The following is a 27295-nucleotide window of genomic DNA, read 5'->3' on the forward strand; positions in this document are numbered from 1 at the left end:
CTTACTGCACTTGATCCTGTTGCCTCAGTGACCTCTGTGTGGTGAGATCCATGTATGTATGCTGTGCTTGCTGTGAGATGGGTGACATGCACCTTTTCATGTTCTCAGTGCCCAGTACTCTGCCTGGCACAGGCTTGATAAGAAAGGCTGAACAGCATTAGGTCCTGTTGTCTGGCATTGTTGGGGTGGAGCAGTGATTTGTCACCTGGATCTACTCTGCAGGTTGTGCTATGACGCATTTACAGAGAACATGGCAGGAGAGAATCAGCTGCTAGAGAGGAGAAGGCTTTACCATTGTGCAGCATACAACTGCACCATATCTGTCATCTGCTGCGTCTTCAATGAGTTAAAATTTTACCAAGGGTTTCTGTTCAGTGAAAAACCAGAAAAGGTAGGCCTCTCCTAAGGTGTGCACTGTTGTAGGAGTGCAAAAGTTAGATTATATCTGCTGAAGTTGTATCATAATTTGCACCATCTTAGATTAAAGATGTGATTCTTTTAGTTCTGCATAGGTATATTTAAAGCTGGAGTGCTTTTCCATGAACTATTAAATAGCATTAATTCTAGAGCAACATCAGTTACGAGGATCTTCACCATTCAGATATTTTGACATTCTTTGTGTCCACAGAACTTGCTTATTTTTGAAAATCTGATTGACCTGAAGCACCGCTATAATTTTCCTGTAGAAGTTGAGGTGAGTGAAATTTTCAGTGTTTTGGGTTAAAAAAAGCTTTATCAAGTGCTCACAAAGAAAAACATACTATGTCAAACATGTTAAATTGCCAATATTTGAGCCAGCTTTTAACAAGAACTGGTGGTTTCAGGTCGTTTCTACAAAAATTGGCAATTTCAGCTGGAGGTACAATCTCAGGCAACTACAAAATTTGTCAGAACTTGATTTTTTCATCTCTTGACATGGGAAGGAGTGACAGTCCCGGGAAAAGGAACTGTTAGGACGTATCCCAGAAGTTTTTCTTAGTGAATTACTGCAGCCAAAGAAGTTGAGATCCTTACTGTGGTCTTGCTTGGGGAACATGGTAGGGTCACAGGAAAGTCATGGGCTAACTGGAATGCTCTGGCAGATAGGACAAGGCTTGTTTTAGCCAAGCTCAGATTGACATGCCAGCCTTAGCAATTGGGCAGTTGGTGAGAATGTTGTGGTTGCTGCCTTCACCAGCCATTGGAAATGGGAAGGTGGGCAGAGAGGTGAGCTCATCCGTCATGGTCTGCACTTTCACACAGCTGCTGACCTCCACCATGCCTTAGTGCTTCATTACTACATGTGAGTGGTGACTTCCCGCCTTGTACGCATTCGGAACAAGGCTAGGATTGTCTTCTAGCCGTATGTTCAAAGAAACAAAGTTAGCCAGTTTATTGAGCATGTAGACACATGCTATATGTTACAACAGTATAAGATATTATGATATATCATAACTGTAGATTTGAAGAAATTGAGGGTCAGAGATAAATCTGTCAGCAATCAGGCGTAAGAGCTTAGGACACACCGTGCAGTGAGCTATACCAGAGCTGAGATGGAGGGCAAGTACCCGGGCTGAGTTCTTTGGGAGTCCACAGGAAGGGTTTTCTTAAGGGGCACTCAGTGGTCTTATTTTGAGGTTATTTTTTGAGTGCTTTTAAATTTGTTTTGTTTTGTTTAAAAATTTATAATCTTTTTTTGCCAGATTGCTACTAAAACATAAAAAGTATGACTGATTATAAAATGTTGTACATTGTTTATTTGTGCTGCCTAACAGATTCCTATGGAGAGAAGGAAAAAGTACATTGAAATTAGAAAAGAAGCCAGAGGAGCAGCAAGTGGGGATTCAGGTAGGATGTTTTCAAAATCATGAGAAAGGATTCAAATCGATGGGTTCTTCTGTTGTGTTGTTTTGTTTTGTTCTAAGACAAATAGAGGAGTAAGGTATTTTTTATGTAAACAAAATAAGTACTCTAAAACATTGAAATTGAGTTTGAAAAATACTTTAAGTGGCAAATTGAATTATATTAAAAGAAACGTACTTAGCCAAACTTAACTGCATAAAAAGATCTCAGAGTGGCCAAATGGGCTCAGATATGTTACACTTTTTTTAAAGTACAAAATTAGTTTGGTGTCTTATTGTTTGCATATGGATTTTATTTGTATGTTATTTAGATATATTCAGAAGTGTGTATTAGAATACAAGTCTATTCCAGCCACTCTTCTGTGCCCAACCTCACAGTGGCTTCCCATCTCCCTCAGGACAGAGCTGCCCACAGCCCCTCACCTGCCAACCCCCTCCCCTGGTGCCCTCCTTCCTGTTCACTCTGGCAGATGGCCCCTGCCTGTGCCTTCTGGGTGCCAGGCTTCCCTTTGCCCCAGGTCATTTCCACTTGCTGTTTCCTCTAATACCCTCAACCCCAGCTATCAGCATACGTCATGACGTTTTGTTTAATGTCAGCCCCTGAAGTAGACTCTTCCTGGCCTCCCTATTTAAAATTAACCCTCTATCCCTCTGTATTCTCCTTGGTTTTTTTTATTTTTCGCTTAATTTTTCTTCGTAGCTTTTATCACCATTTCTTGACAGGAGAATAAAATTTGGACTAGTTTTCTAAATCCCTTAGATACTTTGGATCAGCTACTTTTCAGTAATATTTCTTCCCACATTTATGTTAGATTTAATGGGCAAAATGTACATCATCAAAGTTTTAAATGCAAAGAAAATTTGTTAATATTACGCCAAATTGGATCAGTATAACAATTTCCTTGTCTGTGAAAGAATAACTGCTAGATAGCAACAAAAACAAAATGAAATCTCTTCCATTTCCCTTTTGCTTTGTTAATCTGGATAATGGGTTAATAATCACAGGGTTGATGAAAACCTTAGATTAAAATACCCTTGAATTTTAATATCATTTGAGCTTAGAGAAGTACATTTCTTGCTGATTATGTTTGAATACATGTAATTTTCTTCTTATTCATATTTCAGATGGTCCTTCCTATATGTCTTCTCTGTCATGTTTGGCAGACAGTACCCTGAGTGAGGAAATGAGTCAATTTGATTTCTCAACCGGAGTTCAGAGCTATTCATATAGCTCCCAAGACCCTAGACCTACCACTGGTCGTTTTCGGAGACGGATGATCACATTTCACGTACTGAAAGAATATTGTTGTTTGTGAAGAAAGGGGGTCATAGCTCTGCCTTGCTTTTACTATAGGAAGCCAGTTCTCTGTCCATTGACAGCCCTCAGAGTATAGAGTTAATCTGGAGAATTTTCCACGATCTAATTCCTAGCCTTTTATTCTGTAGATTCAGCAGTCAGATCATCAGCACAGAAGGAAGTCAGAGGTCAGGGGTCAACATAGCAAAGTTGCTCTGGCCTGAGGTACACTCCTGGGAAGTGAGTATACAGTCAGATCAGGGATCAACATAGCAGAGACATCTGACCTGAGGAGCCATTCTGGGGAGTGGCCATAGATGGGAACAGGGGTCAGTTTAGCAGAGACATCTGACCTCAGGAGCCACCCTGTGGAGTGACTGGGCAGACGGGGCAAGGGGACTGTGTACCTGGGATGTAAGGAAGACATTAAATCCTTTCTATGTATTAATTGTATAGTGAGTGTATTTGATATTACTACAGAATTATCATTATTACCTAAGTGTTGTATGCTGTTGCCCCAGAAAGAGCCTCCCACATCCACTGCCACGTCCACTGAATGTTAACCATACTTTCTGCTCTTCTGGACTTCCCTTTCGCAGGAGCAGCAGGACCCTGCAGTGCATGCTGACGTGCTGGAGCTGGAAATGGATGAGCTCAATCGGCACGAGTGCATGGCGCCCCTGACTGCCCTGGTGAAGCACATGCACAGAAGCGTGGGCCCACCTCCAGGAGAAGAGGTACTGTTTACGCTATTCATTGGTGTCATATTGAGACAAACTTTTAATATTGAAGACCAAACCAAACTGCTTATCAAATATACATGATGTTTTTGTTCATGTATTATTTTGTTATTGTTTTCTTATAATATCAAAATGTAAGGTTATTTCATTCCACTTTTTAAGGTAATTTTGAGTGTTTTATTTCAGGAGTCAGTGCTAAGAGATCTTCCTCCTTGGATGAAATTTCTCCATGGCAAACTGGGAAATCCAATAGTACCATTAAATATCCGTCTCTTCTTAGCCAAGCTTATTGTTAATACAGAAGAGGTAAGTAATTGATTATTTTATTCTTTGAAGAGATTCTATAAGTCTGTTTATTCAATTCTGTGAATGGATCAGTTTCAATTCTATGAATCTACTTAAAAACATACAACAAAAGGGAAATATAAAGGGACAAAGCATGATATTTTTGTTATCTGATTAGCTATTCAATATTTATCTACTTGTTCATCATCATTTTTTTATCATTTTTAACACATATATATTCACCTCTCTCGAGTTAGAAGTGGTCTTTGTATAAAGTAGCAGCTTTCTTATGGCTGCCAATATTCTTTGCTTATAGTACCCAAAAAAACGGTGAGGGAGAAAATATTCCCGTTAACTATAAGAAAACAGCTAACTCTTAGGCATTTGCTGAGTTTGTCAGGCTGGAGGATTTTGAGTCGATTTTTGAAAGGCCTTTGAGCTAGACCTGGTGAAGTGCAGTGAGAGTTGAACTCAGCAGGGTAGGAGCGGCGCAGCAGGGGTGGCCCTTCGGTGGACTGAGCAGATATGCACGGACTGCACAGGCTGTGGGAGTGTGGTCTGGAGCAGAGCCAGGCTAGGCCCTCCAGGGCTATGCAGAGGGTTGGGCTCATTCATTGAGCAGTAGGGAACCACTGAAGGCCACTAAGTGGCGCTCTGACACCATCCACTTGGCTCCATAGAAAGTCTTTCTGGGCAGCTCTGCAGACATGGCGAGGCTGTCAGGAGGCCCCCGACAGGCTGCTCCAGGGATACCGCAGGACCTGCTTTCCTCAGGGCTAATTTGATTCTTTTCATACCCTGGGTATGTGGTCCCAGGGTGCCATACTGGGGGGACTCAGCTGTGGCCTGAGATCAAGCTGCTGGCAGGGTTGGTTCCTTTGAGGACTGAGAGAGAGTCTGGTCCAGGCTGCTCCCAGGTCTGGTGGCTTCGAGCACCGTGTGGTGTGTCAGAGGCGTTCTTCCTGTGTTTTCACTGCCTCTTCCCCTTGGATCTGTCTCTGTGTCCTAATTTTCTCTTTTTAATAAGGATACCAGTTGTATTGGATTAAGGTCCACGCAGATGACTTCACTTTAACGTGCTTATCTCCATTTTGAATTTAGATTCAGTCATAGTATAAAATTTTAACTGATGGAAGATATAGTCTCGTTTTAATATTTTGGCTACTCAGGACCATTCTTTGATGTTTGACTTTTAAATGTTCTTGTAGGTCTTTCGCCCTTATGCGAAGCACTGGCTTAGCCCCTTGCTGCAGCTGGCTGTTTCTGAAAACAATGGAGGAGAAGGAATTCACTACATGGTGGTTGAGATAGTGGCCACTGTTCTTTCATGGACAGGCTTGGCCACTCCAACAGTAAGCACCGATGCATCTTTTATGTTAATATATTATCCTTTGCCAATATCCTGTAGAGCCTATGACACATACTTCAGGTCCCCGGGACTAACTAGTCACAGTTTTCAGCGTTAGTTGCTATGCTGCTGGTGTGCACCTAAACCAAATGGCCTCAGCCTGCTTTGGTTTTGTTTTGTTTTCTTTGTCTATGGTAATTTCCCTGACCTTGCTTCTGTTATGAAATTGTCAGGTGTTTGTTTTATTTGCTGCCTTTACTTGCCTTGGAAATTTGATTGCAGATTTATTAAAACTATGTGTAAACTGAATGTCAACCAACCCTGAATGGGAGGCTCTGAGGCCTTCTGCCCTGACATTGGCATTTGTGCCAGCTTCTTTACCCTCAGAGTATTGCCTTTTATCAGTAATGGCAAGATGAGGGCTAAAGCAGCAGCTGCCAGATGATAGCACCATGTTATATTGAGGCAAATGTGGTACCACCAGTGTAGACATGTGTGTTGGAGCTTTGCCTATTCATTTAAAACTGTGGACACTGACAGCATACAAAAGTTTTCATGTGAGGAGGTGGTAGGAACAGTCCATATTAAATATAATACACACACATGGGCCTGTAATCCCAGCACTTTGGGAGGCTGAGGTGGGCAGATGAGTTGAGGTCAGGAGTTTGAGACCAGCCTGACTAACATGGTAAAACCCAATGTCTACTTAAAAAAAAAATTCTGTGGGGTGGAAGCAGAAAAAAGAAATTAGCTGGGGTGGTGGTGCACGCCTGTAGACCTGAGGCAGGAGAATTGCTTAAACCCAGGAGGCCGAGGTTGCAGTAAGCAGAGATCGTGCCGTTGCATTCCAGCCTGAGCGACAGAGTGAGACTCCATCCCCACCTTTCCCCGCAGAAAAGTACATAGAGCTTTCTCATGCACTTGTCTCTGGGTGTGCCTATCTCACTTTTTTTCAAACTAAACCAAATTTAGATTTTTTTAGTCTTAGTGTGATGAAATACTTTGTAGTCTGCTTAATAAAATGAAAAAAGGGGATTTAGTTTAACTTAGGATCCATTGGGAGAGATTGATGTAGCTGTCAGAACTCAGCTGAACTCGAGAGAGTGAAACTGCTGGCCTCAGGGTATCTGATTACAGCAATAGCAAGCCAGAAAGAAGGTTGCCGTGAAGACTTGACTCACTCTGGAGTCATGGAAGTGAGAGGCTAACACTGGAGGGGGACTCCCCCTGTTCTGTTTCTCCCTGGAGGGAGAAGCAGCCAGGTGGATTAGCACAGACACGGACTGTCTCGCTGTTGAGGTGTCCTGAACAAGAGACTCTGCAGTTTTATGGGGGAAGAGCTGAATCAGAAAGCACTGACTGGGTACTGAGTCGGAGTGGGGAAAGTACCTTTATGCCACTCTTGTGCCCTGCAGGCAGGCCCTGTTCGGGGCCTCACATAAAGGGTCCTAGGCATGGAGGCTCCAGGGAGGGATGCAGAGGTGCTTGCACGGGGGATGGCGGCTGGCATCCTGCACCCTGGATGACATCTCTGAGACTGCAGCGATGGCAGTGCCCAGTTCTCTTTGTTGTTGCCTTTTTCTGAGAAATCACAGAAAGGGCTTTGAAAAGGAGCCGGATTCCTCTGTAAAATGCCAGATTTCTTTAATAGACTTAAGCAATGCTTTTCCAGGCTCACGTCTGTAATCCCAGCACTTTGGCGAGCGGATCACGCACAAGGTCAGGAGTTCAAGATCAGACTGGCCGACCTGGTGAAACCCGGTCTCTACTAAAAACTACAAAAATTAGCTGGGGTTGCTCGTGTCTGTAATCCCAGCTACTTGGGAGGCTGAGATAGGAGAATTGCTTTAACTGGGACCCGGGAGGCGGAGTTTGCACGGAGCCAAGATTGCACCCCTGCACTCCAGCCTGTGCTACAGAGCGAGACTCCACCTAAAAAAAAAAAAAAAAAAAAAATGCGTTTCCAGAATGTAATGCTGCATATTAATAAAGAATTCTGTACCTTTTCAGGGGGTCCCTAAAGATGAAGTGTTAGCAAATCGATTGCTTAATTTCCTAATGAAACACGTCTTTCATCCAAAAAGAACTGTGTATAGACACAACCTTGAAATTATAAAGACCCTTGTGGAGTGCTGGAAGGATTGCTTATCCATCCCTTATAGGTATGTTTACTGGGTTTTGCAGTATTGTTTAGAAATTTAGGTTAAAACGTAGCGTGTGGTAAATGGTTATTACAGTGAAATTTAATTACATGAAATGATAGGAGGAAGAAAACCATTTATTGCTACTAATAATACTACAGCCTCCAGAGTGTGGCACCAGGCGTGTGTCTCGTGCTCTCCAGTGGCCCTGCCTTTCCCCTTAGCTTACCTCTACTGTCCACACACTGGGGTGGGGCACCACCCTGCATTGGCCCATGGGGTAGAGGGTGGTGGGGGGTCGGGTAGGATTGTGAGTAATGCCTTTTAGTGTAGCCTGAGGCAAGCTACAACTTTCAAAAAGTTTTGCTATCAACTAAGGGAGAACTTAGGCAAATAATAAAAATACGAGAGTAATAAAATTACCAATGTTACAAAGCTGGGATAACCTCTGAACAGCAGGGTATTATCAAGCAGGGGTATTGGATATGGGAAAAGAAAGAGAAAGCATTGCTATAAAGTCAAAGCTAGACCTGGGGAAGCAACAGAAATAAAGAAAAGGCATTTCTTACCCTGAAGATTAGCTTTAGAAAATTCTTTATCTGTCCAAAAATCAGCTGGGCATGATAGCTCACACCTGTAATCCCAGCTATTAGGGAGGCTGAGTGAAGCAGAATTGCTTGAACCCAGTGGGTGGAGGTTGCAGTGAGTCGAGATTGTGCCACTGCACTCCAACCTGGGTGACAGAGCAAGACTTTGCTAAAAAAAAAAATCTGCATTTCTCCTCCTGCTTCTTATTTGATTATGTAACTGTCTCAATTTTCTTTTCTGTGCTTATGTTTCAGGTTAATATTTGAAAAGTTTTCCGGTAAAGATCCTAATTCTAAAGACAACTCAGTAGGGATTCAATTGCTAGGCATCGTGATGGCCAATGACCTGCCTCCCTATGACCCACAGTGTGGCATCCAGAGTAGCGAGTATGTGTTTGCTTGATTCATTTTTAGGTCACATCTCCTCAGGCTGGATTGACGGACTGCAATATGGTGCAGTTTTGATAAATTTAAGGACGGACCCACGTTAGAAATGTTTCTGGACCAGGCACGGTGGCTCGTGCCTGTTACTCTAACACATTGAGACGCCAAGGGGGAAGGATTGCTTGAGTCCAGGAGTTTGAGACCACCCTGGATAGGATAGCAAGACCTCATCTGTACCAGAAATATTTTTTCCACCTAAATTTAGGAAGTTGGATTTAGATTTTTTTGGAAGAAAAAATGTGTTTGGAGTAAATGAGAAATATAGGTGTTTAAAATCAGTGAAATTTTTTTATGTACATGCTGGCAGATGAGAGCTGTTAAGTATTTCTCATATCTAAACTGATATCTGAACATTTACCCCCGAAAGTGACATAGGTTCCCCAAGAGGCTTTGTTCAGGGCTCTCTGACCATGAGGGTTGGTGGACACTGGGCTGCACCGTCCCGCCTGGGAGCTAGGGCAGCTGGGCACAAGATGCCAAGGCAAGAGACCATCCGAAAGATGGTTTCCAGACATCACAAAAGGGTGTTTCTTTGTGAGTGTTGAGAACGGTTGTGAAGTCCGTGTTGAGTCCTGGCTACTCCCTGGCTTTCAAGCCTGCCCTGTCTGAGCCTCACATCCCTGTGGGGGTTTCACTTTCTCTATTTGGTCCTCTGTTAGCTCCCCAGCACTGTCATACCATTTACCCGTGCCAGAGACGATGGGTGACCTCAGGACTGAGACAGCCAGTATTGCAGCAGCCTTTGTGGGAACTCGGCTCGTTTTAGACAGTCACTGGCTGGAGCTTTGGCTTCTACACTGGGACAACCTGGCAAAGTTCCCTGAGTGCTGACAGTGGACGCATGGCTCCCTGGGAAGCCTCTTCACATAGCATGGCACTGGGAGTATGGTCCTGCTCTTTCTCAATTTATTGTCCTTGTCCTGGTATAGTAGGTGGCTTTTGGAAGTGAGTCAGTGCCCCGTGATTGTGGATAGTAGCTCTTACTTTCACCGTAGCTTTCTGTCTGTCCAGCCTTATGGGTGGGTCCAGCTGCAGTGGGTCTGCATGATGGAACAGCAGACTGCCTTACGCCTTTCTGGTTGTGACATTAGTGCCCTCACATCTATGCTTATGTGTGCATTTGTACACAGAATTTGCATCACGTTCTGTATTTAGATGTTCTCAACTTAACGCTGTCAGTACGACATGAGAAGGAAAATTGTCATTTATATTTGTGGAACACCAGAATGGATTATTTGATGCATATGTCTTTTTGTTTGTTGTAGATACTTTCAAGCTTTGGTGAATAATATGTCCTTTGTAAAATATAAGGAAGTGTATGCTGCTGCGGCAGAAGTTCTAGGACTGATACTTCGATATGTTATGGAGAGAAAAAACGTGAGTGTGCTATATGCAATTTTCAATAAATACCTCTCATTCTATTTTGTTATCACCCTTGATACTTATATATGTATTTCCTGTATGATTAGAAACAAAATGGGCCTCTGCATTTATTAATATTTTACTGTTTATTACTATGATATATCAAATATAACACTTATTTTTTTAGATAGGACACATGATTTTTAAACACCTTGGACACTTGGTGAACATTGAGAGATCAGCAACTAACTTTGTAATGTCAAATCTGGATGAGAGTATTTAACCAGCTTTTATTACTGTGAACTTGTTTCTAAGGAGTTCCTTTTGGAGGAGATGGTCTTGGTAGATAGGTGCTGTGGTGAGTGCTGAGTTCTCTCGGTCTGGTCTTCCACTTGTAGTTTTCAGTGTAGCTATTGAACAGGAGCAGGGGCTTCCCAGGAGATCCTCTCAGTACTGCTGCCTTGCCCGCTGGACGGACTGTGAGGCAGCCTAACTGATCGTTTAAGTGCAGTGCATGTTCAGATCAGAAGACTAATGAAGAAGTCACATATTCTTTATTGTTTTACATTTTTTTTAGAGCTGGGGGTCTTGCTCTGTCACCTGGCTGGAGTGCTGGAGTGCAGTGGTGTGATCATAGCAGCCTCACACTCCTGGGCTTAAGCCATCCTTCCATCTTAGCCTCCTGAGTAGTTGGGACTATAGGCATATACCACTATGCTTGCCTAATTTTTGGAAGTTTTGTAGAAACAAGGTTTTGCTGTGTTGCCCAAGCAGGGTTGTGGGTTTCAGGGTTTTCAATGCTGGCGTAATCACTGGCATAAGGTTCTGTGTGGGACACTGGGGATCTTGCTGCTGCAGAGCCTGTCTGGGTGGCCCACCTGGTCATACCCTGAGGACGCTCTTGGCTCCCTTCGTCCTCTTGTAGCAGCCTCTCCTCCCTTTCCTCAGCTGCACTTCCCTGACCACCTCCATAGCTCTGCTTTGGCCTCACTAGCTGCTCATCTGCCTGCCTCATCCAGCTTCATGGCTTTACAGACTGCTTTTATGGTGGCAAGTCTCAAGTTTGTAGCCCTAGCTCAGTTACTCTCCTAAAAGAAAGGACAGAGTGGATTCCAGGCCCCAGTCACTGTTGGGCTGGGTGAGAAGAGGCTCGGGAGAAGCCAGGTGGTCCTGAGGAGGCACCAGCAGGCCCAGCACTGTGATTGGACCCTTGTCCATGTCACCAAGTATGGACTTGTTTGGATTTAAAATAAAATTAAGCTGCAAGGAAATAGATCCCTTTGGAAAGATCAAACATTACTTTCAATTTATTTTAGGAATTATCACCTATTTTTGTAAATAAACAGATTTTTAAAATTCAGTAGAACCTTTTTACAAGATGATTCTAACATCCCTAAATATGACATTTAAATCTATGTAATATGCTTCATTTCCACCATAAATGGAGTAAGTTACAGCAGATCCCTAGGTTTAATCTCTCTTAACTTAAATTTCAGCTTAAGAGTAAGAAACACTTTGTTTTATATATTTTTTTCTAAATATAAAAGTGATGACTTATCGTAGAAATTTGAAAAGCAGAGTAAACATGAAGTTATTAAGAGGCTGGATACTGTGGCTCCTGCCTGTAAGCCCAGCACTTTGGGAGGCCAAGGCAGGTGGATCACTTAGGTCAGGAGTTGGAGATCAGCCTGGCCAACATGGTGAAATCATGTCTCCATAAAAAATACAAAAATTGGTCAAGTGCTGTGGCTCACACCTGTAATCCCAGCACTTTGGGAGGCCAAGGCGGGCAGATCATGAGGTCAGGAGTTCAAGACCAGCCTAGCCAACATGGTGAAATCCTGTATTCACAAAAAATACAAAAATTGGTCAATCGCTGTGGCTCACACCTGTAATCCCACCACTTTGGGAGGCTGAGGCGGGTAGATCATGAGGTCAGGAGTTTGAGACCAGCCTGGCTAACATGGTGAAACCCCATCTCTACTAAAAATACAAAAGTTAGCTGGGCGTGGTGGCAGGCATACGTAATCTCAGCTACTTGGGAGGATGAGGTGGGAGAACCCAGGGGGTGGAGGTGTGGCGAGCAAAGATCACGCCACTGCACTGCAGCCTGGGCAACAGAGTGAGACTCCACTAAAAAAATGTAAAATGAAAAGAATAGAGTGAGATAGGCTCACACTCTTCCCACACAACGGTTGTCAGCACCTGGGCCACACGGCTCCACGGTCTTTGGTCTCTTACTCATACTGTTTTACAACTTGCTTTCTTTACGTGCTAGATTGTGACCATTTCATTGTGTTGTCGTATTACTTTTTTTTAAATTTTTTTAAATTTTTTTTTTTATTTTATAAAGATCAGGTTTCACCATGATGGCCAGGCAGGTCTTGAACTCCTGACCTCAAGTGATCCACCCACCCCAGCCTCCCAAAGTGCTAGGATTACAGGCGTGAGCCACCGCACCTGGCCTTAAATACTTTCAATAAAAGGAATCGGTAGTGCAATACTAACCAGCTCAGTAGTGAACATACAGCACTAACCACTGTATTCTATATGGGGTTCAGGCCATGGAAATTTGTGCTTTTGTGTTAAGGATTTTTCTTAAACATAATTTAAAAGTAGTCTCATACTATTTTGGAAAAGTATGTCTTTTCCAAGATGCTTGGGACCAGGATTGTTTCCAGTTTCTGGTTTTGTACTGTTTGCATTATAGTTCCTGTTTGAACACCCCTTATTCGAAAATCCAAAATTCACATCCTCCAGTGAATGTTTTGTCACTGAGGCTCAAAAAGTTTCTCATTTTGGAGGCTTCTGGATTTTCAGATTTGGGGTGCTCAGTCTGTGGTGAGTTTGCTTTGAAAAACTGTTCAGTCTTTGTGTCTTTGAAAAGGTTGCCTATGCTCCCTTCTGATGTTTGTGAGGAAGGAGGTGAGCCATGAAGGACAGCAGTGTTTTCTGTTGCTTCCTTCCAGTAGACGCTGCCGAGTGCTTCTCTGTGTGGAGCACATTTGAGGACTTTCTGGTTCTAGGTTCTAGGGATGCAGTAGGGAACATGTCCCTGCCCTTCGGGAGCCGGCATTTGAGGAGGTGAAACAGATGGTATACAGACAAATAGGTACAGTAGGTAGCAACCGTTGGTGAAGAGAGGTGGTGGGATGTGAGCAGTGCTGAGGACTGCTGTGTGAATAGAATTGCTTGAAAATTCTAGTCCATGTGAATATTTTTCATCAGAAACCTGGACGTCATAAAATATGTCTCAAACAATATTTAGCTTAGCTTCTCAAAGAACTTACTGGGAGTGTTTTGGTGTCAAAACACTAATCTTCATTGGTCTGACATCTGACACGAGCCAGATACCTGGGTGCTCAGCACAGAGCACAGCCACGTGGACTGGCTCACTGAAGTGTAGGAACTCAAGGATCCAGAGCCCGAGGGTGTGCGATGATCAGCGCAGACCAGCAGACATCCCCAGCACCTACTGTCCCATCATCTACCTTGTTGTAGGTGATAACATTGAGCACCTTCCTTGGGCTCACTTAAATACTAAAGATAAACCTTACTTAGGTGCTTAACCTATGTTACTTTTGTGTATTTGAAAATAAACTTAATTTTTCAGATACTGGAGGAGTCTCTGTGTGAACTGGTTGCGAAACAATTGAAACAACATCAGAATACTATGGAGGACAAGTTTATTGTGTGCTTGAACAAAGTGACCAAGAGCTTCCCTCCTCTTGCAGACAGGTATGGGCTGTCCAGGGCGTACCTGTTGGGGCAGGAGGGTCCTTGACCCTCCTTTCACCAGTCGTCTTGCTCCCCAGGTTCATGAATGCTGTGTTCTTTCTGCTACCAAAATTTCATGGAGTGTTGAAAACACTCTGTCTGGAGGTGGTACTTTGTCGTGTGGAGGCAATGACAGAGCTGTACTTCCAGTTAAAGAGCAAGGACTTCGTTCAAATCATGAGACATAGGTGAGTGAACACTAGCCCTGCTCTCAGGTCCCATTGGCTCATAAAGTGTTAATTTGTTCAGATATCTCCACCTCAAGAAGAACCTGTGGGTTTCCATGAAATGAACATTTATGAAGTTGGAATCTCTGAAGAAAAGGTGAAAGCAGAATAAGAATAGGACGTGTGCTGAGCTGGGCCTGCTTTCTGCTCCCTTGGCCTGGCATCTTGGGAGCCACATCCCAGGGTTTGTGTTTCACCACTAAATGAAGGAGGTGGCCTCTGGGGTTGCCTTGACTCTAGATTTAAAATGTATGCTTTTGAATTCTGTACCTATTTTGCCAGGTGAGAGGCTTTTGTTAATGTGTTTCAGTTGTTGATTTATTTTCAAAATTGCAACGTAGCATAAAAGTATATGTTAACACTTTGAGAGGCCAAGGCAGGTGGATCACGAGGTCAAGAGATCAAGACCATCCTGGTCAACATGGTGAAACCCCGTCTCTACTAAAAATACAAAAAATTAGCTGGGAATGGTGGCGCGTGCCTGTCATCCCAGCTACTCAGGAGGCTGAGGCAGGAGAATTGCCTGAACCCAGGAGACGGAGGTTGCGGTGAGCCGAGATCGGGCCATTACACTCCAGCCTGGGTAACAAGAGCGAAACTCCGTCTCGAAAAAAAGTATATGTTAGAAGAGAAAGCTGCTGATCACTTACATTATAGTATTTCCCTGTACTCTTTTCCAATTTTAGTCTATATACCTTTTTTTTTCTCATTTTTTTCAACTTTTATTTTTGAATCAGGAGGTACAAGTGCAGGTTTGTTACAAAGGTGTATTGCATAATGCTGACCTTTGGAGTAAAGATGAATCTGTCACTCAGGTCCTGACCGTAGTACTTAGTGGGTAGTTTTTCAGCTCTTGCCTCATTTCCTCCCTTCCCCTTCTTCTGTTCCCCAGTGTCTGTGGTTCCTGACTTTATGTCTATGTGTACTCAATGTTTAGCTCCCACATATGAGTGAGTACATGCAGTATTTGCTTTTCTGTTTCTGCATTAGTTCACTTAGGATAATGGCCTCCAGCTGAAACCATGTTGCTGCAAAGGACATTATTTCATTCTTTTTTTTATGGCTGCCTAACAGTCTATGGTGTATATGTACCATTTTCTTTATCCAGTGCATCGTTGATGGGTGCCTGGGTTGATTCCATGTCTTTGCTATTGTATATGGTGCTGTGGTGAACATACGGTGCATGTGTCTATTTGGTAGAATGATTTATTTTCCTTTGCATGTGTACCCAGTAATGGGATTGCTGGGTCAAATGACAGTTCAACTCTCACTTCCTTGAGAACTCTCGGATAGCTCTCCACAGTGGCTGAACTAATTTACATTCCCACCAAAAATGTGTAAGTGTTCCCTTTTCTCTACAACTGTTGCACTATCTGTTATTTTTTAACTTTTTAACAAAACCATTCTGACTGGTGTGACATGGTATCTCATTTGCATTTCTCTGATGATTTACTATGATGACCTTTTTATATATATATGTTTGTTGCCTGCTTATGTCTTTCGAAAAGTGTCCATGTCTTTTGCTCATGTTTTAATGGGGTTGCTTTTTACCTATCGTTTACGTTTTTTATGGATTCTGGATATTAGACCTTTGTTAGGTGCATAGTTTGTGAATGTTTTGAATATTTTCTCTCATTCTATAGGCCGTCTGTTTATCTCTTGATGGTATCTCTTGCTGCACAGAAGCTCTTTAACTAGGTCCTGCTGATCAATTTTTGTTTTCATTGCAATTTCTTTTTAGAACTTAGTCATAAATTCTTTGCAAAGGCTGATATTAAGAAGGGTATTTCCTAGGTTTTGGATTTTTATAATTTGAAGTCTTACATTGAAGTCTGTAATCCATCTTAATTTATCTCAGTGCCATTTATTGAACAACATATCTTTTCACCATAGTTTGTTTTTGTTGACTTTGTGGAAGACCAGATGGTTACAGGTGTGCAGCTTTATTTCTGGGTTCTCCATTCTATTCCATTGGCCTTTGTGCCTGCCTGCCTCCCTCCCTCCCTCCCTCCCTCCCCTTTTCTCTCCTTTCTTTCTTTCTTCCTTTCTTTTCTTTCCTTTTCTTCTTCCTTTCTTTTTACCAGTACCATGCTGTAGCCTTGTAGTTGTAGTGAAGTTGGGTAATATGATGTTCTGCCTTTGTTCTTTTTGATTAGAATTGTTTTGCCTATTCGAGCTCTTTGGTTTCATAGGAATTTTAGAATAGTTTCTTTCCAATTCTGTGAAAAGTGAGATAAGTAGTTTGATAGGAATAGCATTGAATCTGGAGATTGCTTTGGACAGTGTGGGCATTCTAACAATATTGACTCTTCCAATCCGTGAGCATAGAATGTTTTTTCATTTATTTTTATTGTCTTTTATTTCTTTTCAGCAGTGTTTTGTAGTTGTCCTTGTAGAGATCTTTCACCTCCTTGGTTAGCTGTATTCCTAGATACTTTATTCTTTTGCTGTTATATGTGTTGATTTGGCTCTCAGCTGTAATGTTATTGGTGTATAGAAATGTTACTGATTTTTGTGCATTGATTGTGTATCCTGAAACTTTACTGAAGGCATTTATCAGTTCTAGTAGCCTTTTGGCGAGTGTTTAGGGTTTTCTAGGTATAGAATCACACCATCAGAGAAGAGGGAATAGTTTGATTTCTTCTTTTCCTATCTGAATACATTTTATTTCTTTCTCTTGCTTGATTGCTCTGCGTAGGACTTCGAGTGCTGTGTTGAATAGGAGTGATGAGAGTAGGCATCCTCGTCTTTTCCAGTTCTCACGGGGAATGCTTCCAGTCTTTGCTGTCATTCAGTAGGACATTGGCTGTAGGTTTGTCATAGATGTCTCTTATTATTTTGACAAATATTCCTTTGATGCCTAGTTTGCTGAGGGTTTATATCATGCAGGGATATTGGAGATTTTTTAATTTATTTTATTATTTATTTATTTATTTTGGAGACCGAGTCTCCCTCTGTTACCCAGGCTGGAGTGCAAGGGTGTGACCTCAGCTCACTGCAAACTCTGCCTCCCAGTTTTAACTGATTCTTTTGCCTCAGCCTCCTGAGTGGCTGGGATTACAGGCAGACACCACCAGGCCTGGCTAATTTCTATATTTTTAGTAGAGACGGTTTTTTTTTTGTCTGTTTGTTTGTGGGTTTTTTTTGAGACGGAGTTTCGCTCTTGTCACCCAGGCTGGAGTGCAATGGCGCCATCTCGGCTCACCGCAACCTCCGCCTCCTGGGTTCAGCCAATTCTCCTGCCTCAGCCTCCTGAGTAGCTGGGATTACAGGCAGACACCACCAGGCCTGGCTAATTTCTATATTTTTAGTAGAGACAGTTTTTTTTTGTCTGTTTGTTTGTGTTTTTTTTTGAGACTGAGTTTCACTCTTGTCACCCAGGCTGGAGTGCAATGGCGCCATCTCGGTTCACCGCAACCTCCGCCTCCTGGGTTCAGCCAATACTCCTGCCTCAGCCTCCTGAGTAGCTGGGATTACAGGCACGCGCCACCATTCCCAGCTAATTTTTGTATTTTGAGTAGAGACGGGGTCTCACCATGTTGACCAGGATGGTCTCGATCTCTTGACCTCATGATCCACCCGCCTCGGCCTTCCAAAGTGCTGGGATTACAGGCATGAGCCACTGCGCCTGGCCCTAGAGACAGGGTTTTACCATGTTGACCAGGTTGGTCTTGAACTCCTGACCTGAGATGATCTTCTCCCCTCAGCCTCCCAAAGTGGGATTAGAGATGTGAGCCACTGTACCCAGCCTTGGTTTGTTCTTGTTTTTCTAGTTTATATGCGATGTTTGATTGTTGATTTGAGGTCTTTCTAATGTTTTGATGTAGGCATTTAGTGCTGTAAACTTTCCTTTTAATACTACTCTAGCTGCATCCCAAAGACTTTGATATGTTGTGTTCCTGTTTTCCTTAACTGAAAAGTAATTTTTTATTTCTGCCTTTTGTTGTTTATTCAACAATCATTTAGGAGTAAGTTGTTTAATTTTTGTGAAATTATGTGGTTTTGAGAGATACATCTTCATATTGATTTCTATTTTTATTGTACTGCGGTCTGAGTATGGTTTTGATTTTGATTTAATTGAGCTTGTGTTATGACTGAGCGTGTGATTGATCTTAGAGCACGTGCAGATGAGAAGAATGTATATTCTGTGGTTGTTAGGTGGAGTATTCTGTAGATGCGTTGGGTTGGATTGTTCAGTGTTGAGTTTAAATCCAGAATTTCTTTGTTAGTTTTCTGCCTTCCTGATCTATCTGACCATATCAGTATAGTGTTAGCTTTCCACTATTACTGTGTGGCTCTATAAATTTCTTCATAGGTCTAGAAGAACTTTTTCTTTTTTGAGACGGAGTTTCACTCTTGTTACCCAGGCTGGAATGCAATGGTGTGATCTCGGCTCACTGCAACCTCAGCCTCCTGAGTAGCTGGGTTTACAGGCACGCGCCACTATGCCTAGCTAATTTTTTGTATTTTTAATAGAGACTGGGTTTCACCATGTTGACAGGATGGTCTCGATCTGTTGACCTCGTGATCCACCCGCCTCGGCCTCCCAAAGTGCTGGGATTACAGGCGTGAGCCACCACGCCCGGCCTAGAAGAACTTTTTTTGTGAATCTGTGTGCTCCAAAGTTAGGTGCTTATATATGTAATATAGTTAAGTCTTCTTGTTGAATTGAACCTTTTGTCATTATGTAATGCTCTTTTTTATCCTTTTTAACTGTTGTTGGGTTAAAGGTGTTTTTCCTAATAAAAGAAGTGACCCTTGTTTTGTTTTCTGTTTTTGTGATAGATCTTTTTCCATCTTTTTACTTTGAGCCTGAGTATTGTTATATGTGAGATGGGTGTGTTGAAGAGAGAAGAGAGTTGAGTCTTTATTTTTAAATCCAAATTGCCACTGTGTGGCTTTTAAAGGGGGCCTTTAGACCATTTACATTCAGGGTTAATATTGACATGTGAGGTTTTGATCCTACTGTCTCATTGTTAGCTGGTTGATTTGGAGACTTAACTGTGTAGTTGCTTTATAGTGTCTGTGGGCTGTGCATTTTGGTATGTTTTTGTGGTAGCTGGTCTTCTTCTTTTGCTTCATGTTAAGCACTCCCTCAAGGAACTCTCATAAGGCAGGTCTAGAGGTAACAAATTCCCTTAGTGTTTCTTTGTCTGAAAAAGACTTTATTTGTCCTGTCCTTATGAAGCTTAGTTTGGCAGCATATGAAATTCTTGGTTGGAATTTGTTTTCTTCAAGGATGCTGAAAATAGGTTCCCAATCTCTTCTGGTTTTTATGGTTTCTGCTGAGAGGCCTGTTGGTACCCTGATGGGGTTGGTTCTCTCAGTAAATGACCTGACCCTTCTCTCTAGCTACCTTTAAATTTTTGGTTTCATTGGTAAATCTGATGACTGTGTCTTGGGGATGGTCTTGTATAGTATCTCACAGGGTTTCTCTGAATTTCTTGAATTTGCATGTTCACCTCTCTCGTGAAATAGGGAACATTTTCATGGACTGTATCTCAAATATATTTTCCAAGTTGTCTCCTCTTTCAGGAATGCCCATAAGTCACAGGTTTGGTTCTTTTTACATAATCCATTATTTCTCAGATATTTTGTTCATTTTTTAGAATTCTTTTTTCTCTATTTTTGTCTGACTGGGTTCATTTGAAGGACTGGTCTTCAGGCTCTGAGATGGTTTCCTTAGCTTGGTCTATTCTGTTGTTAATGTTTCCAACTGTATTGTGAAGTTTCTGTAGTGAATCTTTCAATTCTGGAAGTTCGTTTTGGTCCTCCTGTCTTCCTTCCCTTCTGTCCTTTTTTTTTTTTTTTGAGACAGGGTCTCACTGTGTCACCCAGGTCAGAGTACAGTGGTGGGACCGTGACTCGCTGCTGCAGCTTCTACCTCCCAGGCTCAGTTGATCCTCACACCCCAGTCTCCCTTGGAGCTGGGACCATAGGCATGCGCCATTATGCCCAGCTAATTTTTTGTGTTTTTTGTAGTGATGGAGTTTTATGGTGTTGCCCAGGCTGGCCCCAGACTCCTCAACTGAAGCAGCTACCTGCCTCAGCCTCCCAAAGTGCTAGGATTACAGATGTGATCCTAGCGCCTGGCTTGTTCGTTCTTAAAATGACTGTGTTGCCTTTTGACTCTTGAATCATTTTACTGGATTCCTTGGATTAGATTTCAGCCGTCTCTTGGATCTTGAATTTTCTCGCCATCTGGATTCTGAATTCTATTTCTGTCATTTCGGCCATTTCAGTCTGGCTAAAAACCATTGTTGAGAAGCTAGTACAGTTGTTTGGAGGTGAGCAGATATTTGAACTGCTGGGATTCTTGCACTGATTCTGTTACCCGAGAGGATGCTGCTCCTTTATCTTTTTAGAGTTGCTGCCGCTTGCATGGGGCCTTTTGTTTTCATATTCATCATTTTCCTTGACGGTTTGATTGTGGTGTTTGCTGAATGTAATCGATTGGCTTACTTTTTGGGTGCTTTCAGGGGGCGGAGGCTCTGTATAGGATCTTTCTTTGTGCTAGGTTCCTGCATTGAGTTTCACAGGTGATGTATACTAGAAGAATTTTTTTAGTGATTTAATTCAGACTATGATCCATTATATGGCACTTAAGGGTAAGGGCTAGCACATAGGCTCTTAGATTGGAGTCCGTTCAGCACAGTGCTCTGTTCTGGGGGTTAGGGGGAGGGAGACAACCCCTCTCACCAGGGTTATTCTCAGGCCCTAGAGGAGCCCCCTCCAATCACTGGTGCCATACTCACATTTCCTGAACCCCAAGGTGGGGGTCCCTGGCTGGCTGTGCTCCCCACCCCTTAGCAGTGGCCCGAGCTGAAGATTAGGTCACCAGGAGACCCGCAGCATTTTGGAGGCCTGCTGGTCCTCTGTGCTGCAGAGTCAGAGTGGGTTGTGGAGTATGTCTTTGGGTGGTCTGTTGGTATAGTAAATCAAGGGTTGGGGATCTCAGGGCAGGGTGATGTCATGGTGGTGCAGCTGTATGTTGCCTGCAGTCTGTTGCCCACAGCCTGGGGTTTTTGCCCAACTGACAGTTGTGGGGACTGCCCAGCTTCCTCAACCAAGTCTGTTGGTGTCTGCCCCTGTAGCTGGCCTGATCAGCTAGTGTATGCCATGCCTTCTGTGCCAAGATCGCTGGGCTGTTAGGTGTTTCATGTCACAGGGTTCCTTAGGCACATGCAAAGCTGGCAAACAGGCCTCGCCCTTCCCAGACCAGCCTTGTGGAAGGGGGCTCACCCAGCATTCATGCTGGAACACGAACCCACGTCTCACTCTGCTCAATCTTCTAAGCAGAGCTTGAGCTCTGACCCCAGATCTTGGCTCTATATTCGTTGCACCCTGGGGGCTGAGACCAGGCCCACAGCTTTGTCCTCTGTCCCTTTGGAATCGAGCGTCATCTGTGCTGGGGTGGTTGAAGTGTTCCCAGGCCATTGGCAAAGCTCTCAGGCTGGGTAGTGGAGGCTATGCTGTGTATATGCTCTTGTGGAAGCAGCCAGGGTTAGGGGAGGGGCTGGGAAATGGATAGATCGGCACACAGATCAAATTCGCCCCAGACCCTTGGGAAGGACAGTTCTGCTCTTTCCTAGCCCAGCATTCAGCAGGGACTAGAGTGACTCAGAGCAAGGTAAGAGCCTGGAGGCATGGGTCCCTGGGGTCACTTTTTGCTGGAGCTACCCCACACTGAGTAAGACCCGCTGGGCTTCATGTACGCCCGTGCTCTGCCTGTGCCTTCTCTCTGACATACCCCTGCCAATTAAAATGTCTGTGGGTTTGTGGGATCTCTTCTGACTAGTATCCCAGTGCTTAGCACCAAGTGTGGGTGGCTTTATAGTCACTCCACTCACCCCTTCCGTAGGACCTGATCAAGGCCAGGAGCAGGTCCTGGCACCTGGAGACTCCGTGCAGGCTTCCCAGCCACCTCCCTCTTCAACCTCAGTGTCTGCGTTGTCTCTCTATCTATACTATGTTTTCTTTCCAAAGATCTCTTCAAAGCCTGTGGTTTACTCACTATTTTGCTCTGTTTTGATGGGAGGGGCCCTCCTGACTACGTCTAGTCAGCCATCTTGTCTCCCTCCTATGGACGTATTTTTATATAGTGATGTTATTGATAAACATGCACTGTGTCAGTAACAAAGAATGTATGTCACTGTCCTAATATCCTTACATTCACTGGGTATCTACTATGTGAGGCATTCAGCTGGGTGCTATAAGGAGTCAAAACAAAGAAATAGCTATTTGCCTCATTTAGCGCTCACATTGCACTTAACTTCACTATACAGTATGCCACGTAGCACTGGAAGTCATTTTAAAAAATAATTTGTTTGCCATTGTTAGGTTTTTCTAAAAATGAGCTTTTTTTTTTGAGACAGAGTTTCACTCTTGTTACCCAGACTGGAGTGCAATGGCGCAATCTCAGCTCACTGCAATATCTGCCTCACGGGTTCAAGCAAGTCTCCTGCCTCAGCCTCCCAAGTAGCTGGGATTATAGGCGTACGCCACCACACCCGGCTAATTTTTTGTCTTTTAAGTAGAGATGAGGTTTCACCATGTAGGTCAGGCTGGTCTGGAACTCCTGACTTCAGATGATCTGCCCACCTCAGCCTCCCAAAGAGTTGGGATTACAGGCATGAGCCACCACGCCCGGCCTAAAAATAAGCCTTTTATCTTGAAGTAATTTTGTATTTACAGAAAAATTGAACGATAGTACACATAATTTCAATATAAGCCCTTTACTCAACTTTCCTTTCTTACATAATCTTGGTAAATTTGTCATAAGTAAGAAATTAACATTAGAACATTACTATTTACCAAACTAGACTTTACTTCCATTTCGCCAATTTCCTCCTAATATCCTTTTTCTATTTCAGTATCCAATGTAGGATAGCACATTGAAGTAATTTCTCTTATATTTTATAATCTGGTCCATGATTATTTTAAGAATATAAGTTTTATATAAGTGTAGTATTATCTATTATAACAAATTTTGAAATGACTGAATGGCACAGAGAAGAAAAACTTGTCTGTCATGCTTTGAAAGTACAATAATAAAAATAGTTAAATTTGTGTGTTCTTAAAATCTCTCCCATAGAGATGATGAAAGACAAAAAGTGTGTTTGGACATAGTTTATAAGGTGATGCCAAAATTGAAACCAGTTGAACTCCGAGAACTTCTGAACCCTGTTGTGGAATTTGTTTCCCATCCTTCTACGACATGTAGGGAACAAATGTATAATATTCTCATGTGGATTCATGACAATTACAGGTAAGCTATACATTGACTTTTTTTTTTGTAATATTTTGAATCACAGGTCACTGCAGCCTTGACCTCTTGGGCTCAGTTTATCCTTCCATCTCAACCTCCTGAGTAGCTGGGTCTATGGGTGTGTGCCACCATACCTGGCTAATTTTGTTAATTTTTTGTAGAGAGCAGGTTTTGCCTTGTTGCCCTGGCACCATGACATTTTCTATTACCTTTTTAGGGATCATTTGGGTCCAGTATAGCAATCTGGAACATAATGCATTTTTTAAATCATATGATTAATAATTAAAACACATTTATTTTAGTATATTGTATCCTTTTAAAAACTCATTTCACATCCATGTGTGAAATAATCAGCGAAAAAGTATAGTGTTGTGCAAATCAAACCTATTTTCATAGTTGTCCTTTTAAAATCCGGCAAGACTAAGGAATGAAGTCTGCCGGGACCCTTACCCTCCAGGGGCACCGGGCACTACCGCACCACCACAGCTGAACGTCACAAGACCACTTGGCCTCCTGTGGGCCTACCCCCTGTTCCACTCTCCTGCTGCTGTGGGCAAGGATGGGTTCTCAAGGCTTGTGCACACACCCGTGATGGGGGCAAGCTGTGATCTGAGAATCTGAAGTCTAACGGGAAAAGCCAGCCTTTTGAAATTTAATTCTAGACAGTGTTATTGTAGTTGAACAAAAGGGCTAGAAGAGAGCATTCATGTTTTGTCATTTTGTTGTTTTCTCAAACAGAGATTCAGAAAGTCAGACAGATAATGACTCCCAGGAGATATTTAAGTTGACAAAAGATGTGCTGATTCAAGGATTGATCGATGAGAACCCTGGACTTCAGTACGTGCTCCCCTGAATAACTGGGTCGGGACAATTAAATGTTAAGGGTACTGCTTTCTAAGGTAGCATGGAGTATTTTTCAGCAATTTTAGAAATCTGTGTGCAGTATTAGCAGTTTTTCTGCTTTCTGCATTTCCTAATATTTAGTAAAATTTTAAAGCACATTATGAAGAGTAAGTCTTTAAAATCCTGACAACTTAAAAGCACTCTTGAAACAGTGGTACGGACCAAATGCCGTATGCTATGGCAGTGAGATAAAGTGTTTCAAAATGAATAGAAAGTCTGTAATGACAATTCCTCTGTTTCCCATTTAACACACGTACTTAAGATCATGCTGTAAGTATTAATATTGAGAAAATGAAGTGTTTGAAACCTTAGAAATGAGAGGAAACCATTAATATTAGTTATATACAAAAGTGTAAATGTTAATTGTTACCCTCTAAAATGCTCGCCCTGAGTAAGTCAGTTATATGTGTTTCTTACCAAATACTGACTACATAAGAAGGGGCATAAACTTTTTTTTTTTTTTATTAATTACTATAGTTTTAAGAGATGAGGTCTTGCTCTGGCACCCAGGCTGGAGTGCAGAACTGTACACTTGTAGCTCACTGCAGCCTCTGACTCCTGGGCCCAGGTGATCCTCCTTCCTCAGCCTCCTGAGTAGCTGGGAATATAGGCACACAACACCAGGCTTGGCTGATTGTTTATTTTTTGTAAAGATAGGGTCTTGCTACGTTGCCCAAGCTAGTCTTGAGTGCCTGGCCTCAGTCCTCCTGCCTTGATTTCCCAAATTCCTGGGATTATAAGTGTAAGCACTGCGCCCAGCCTCAATATAAGAAGACACACGCTTTTTATATGTTTCTGTGTATCACTTATTTTTCTATTCTATTACAGTTTTAAATTCATGGAGCTTCTTAAAGTTGTATTTGGATTTCATATGCATTCATAAATTATAGGATGGAGTTATTTATTTGAGTTGGAGGCTCACTCTGTCACCCAGACTGGAGTGGAGTAGCATGATTTCAGCTGATTACAACCTCTGCCTCCCAGGTTCAAGTGATTCTCCTGCCTCAGCCTTCCAAATAGCTGGGACTACGGGTGCATGCCACCACATCTGGCTAATTTTTGTTACTTTTTTTTTGAGACGGAGTTTCACTCGTGTTACCCAGGCAGAGTGCAATGGCGCAACCTCGGCTCACTGCAACCTCCGCCTCCTGGGTTCAGGCAATTCTCCTGCCTCAGCCTCCTGAGTAGCTGGGATTACAGGAACGTACCACCATGCCCAGCTAATTTTTTTTTTTTTTTTTTTTTTTGGTATTTTTAGTAGAGACGGGGTTTCACCATGTTGACCAGGATGGTCTCGATCTGTTGACCTTGTGATCCACCCGCCTCGGCCTCCCAAAGTGCTGGGATTACAGGCTTGAGTCACCGCACTTGGCCATTTTGTTACTTTTAGTAGAGTTGGGGTTTCACTATGTTGACCAGGCTGGTCTTGAACTCCTGGACCTCCAATGATCCACCCACCTCAGCCTCCCAAAGTGCTGGGATTATAGGTGTGAGCTACCATGCCTGGCCCTAATTTGGTATTCAGTTAATATAAGTTTTAGGTATTTTATGGTAGTAATTTTTATAGTGAATTGTTATGGCAAGGCAGTGAAGGATTTCGTGTAATTTCTTACATGTTATGTTTGTTTGTTTGTTTCAAATAGTTAATATTACGTACTCATCATTGAAAACTTCCCAGGGAATTGAGATAAGAGAATAAAATCACCCAGTTTCTCCCCTCTTGTTAAATATGCTACGTTTTTTTTTTTTAATGTTCCCGTCCTTTATTCCTTCGGTGGATATGTTTCATAACTCAGACTATGCTTTTTTTTTTTTTTTTTTGAAAAGTCATCTCACTCTTGTCCCCCATGCGGGAGTGCAATGGCATGATCTTGGTTCACTGCCACCTCCACCGCCTGGATTCAAGCGATTCTTCTGTCTCAGCTTCCCGAATAGCTGGGATTATAGGCACCTGCCACCACGCCTGGCTAATTTTTGTATTTTTGGTAGAGATGGGGTTTCACCGTGTTGGACAGGCTGGTTTTGAACTCCTGACCTCAGGTGATCAGCCCACCTAAGCCTCCCAAAGTGGTGGGATTGCAGGCATGAGCCACTGTGCCTGGTGCCAGGATATACTTTAGATAGTGTTAAATGTGGTTTCCCTCTTTGTTAAGCTTCATGTGGGTGAAGAGCTGTGCCCTCTCCACGGGACACCCTGTACAGCACATTCTTTCCCATTTTCCATTGTCTGAGCAGTATACTTTTTCCTCTTTGGTTTTCAGATTAATCATTCGAAATTTCTGGAGCCATGAAACTAGGTTGCCTTCAAATACCTTGGACCGGTTGCTGGCACTGAATTCCTTATATTCTCCTAAGATAGAAGTGCACTTTTTAAGTTTAGCAACAAATTTTCTGCTTGAAATGACCAGCATGAGCCCAGATTATCCTAACCCCATATTCGAGCATCCTCTGTCCGAATGCGAATTTCAGGTAATGTGGTCTTCTCTCGCGGTAGTGAGTATTATAAGGTTTTCCTGTTCATGAACATTTGTAATAGCCTTGACTGCCTCTTAGCCTTCTCAAATACTCACACGTTCTTTTCTGAAACTCGTGCCTCTGCTCTTCCCACCTGGAGTTCTACAGGTCTCACCCTCTTGGCTTCCACTAGATTTCTCAGGATGGCCATTGCTCTCACTCCCCTCACTCCTCACAACCCACAGTGGATGCTGAGTCTGTGCTGTCTCGCAGCAGCCTTAACAGTGGGCATGATGGGCAAGTGTCAGAGAGCTCCTGGGGCAGGGCCCCTCTGTCCCCCCCACACACTCAGGATCTGTCCCAGTGTCATGTTCATGTGTGGTGAGTTGGGTCACTTGGTTTGTGGTGCTGAGCATGATACCAAGCCTTTTTATGCAAACATTAAGAAAGTTGGGTTTTCTCCCTCAAAACGTTAACTAGTTTTTCTAATTGGCAAATCACTTAGTTAAAACTTTTAAATTAGAGAAGGTTCTTCTTCAGCTGCATGTGAAGTTTTGGTACAGATATGCTGATGGTACCACTGGATTTTAAATAGAAATATATCAATGTTCCTACAAAAAG

General features: G+C 42.8%; 1 protein-coding gene across 4 annotated transcripts in view; it reads left to right on the forward strand.

The window, feature by feature from the left end:
* The window catches only part of PRKDC (protein kinase, DNA-activated, catalytic subunit), a 195847-nt gene that overhangs the window by 95560 nt on the left and 72992 nt on the right, over window positions 1-27295 (forward strand). For all 4 annotated transcript variants that reach the window (XM_035277313.3, XM_002758884.6, XM_002758885.6 and 1 more), the window contains exons 43-57: window positions 223-391; window positions 629-694; window positions 1755-1827; window positions 2967-3130; window positions 3738-3875; window positions 4065-4184; window positions 5372-5515; window positions 7522-7673; window positions 8495-8626; window positions 9949-10060; window positions 13659-13783; window positions 13861-14010; window positions 23144-23317; window positions 24056-24154; window positions 26482-26689. In XM_035277313.3, coding sequence (XP_035133204.3) covers window positions 223-391; window positions 629-694; window positions 1755-1827; window positions 2967-3130; window positions 3738-3875; window positions 4065-4184; window positions 5372-5515; window positions 7522-7673; window positions 8495-8626; window positions 9949-10060; window positions 13659-13783; window positions 13861-14010; window positions 23144-23317; window positions 24056-24154; window positions 26482-26689 — 2026 coding nt within the window. The remainder of the gene's footprint in view (window positions 1-222; window positions 392-628; window positions 695-1754; window positions 1828-2966; window positions 3131-3737; window positions 3876-4064; window positions 4185-5371; window positions 5516-7521; window positions 7674-8494; window positions 8627-9948; window positions 10061-13658; window positions 13784-13860; window positions 14011-23143; window positions 23318-24055; window positions 24155-26481; window positions 26690-27295) is intronic.

The sequence above is a fragment of the Callithrix jacchus genome, chromosome 16 (assembly GCF_049354715.1).
Source record: "Callithrix jacchus isolate 240 chromosome 16, calJac240_pri, whole genome shotgun sequence".
Taxonomy (NCBI): Eukaryota; Metazoa; Chordata; class Mammalia; order Primates; family Cebidae; genus Callithrix; species Callithrix jacchus.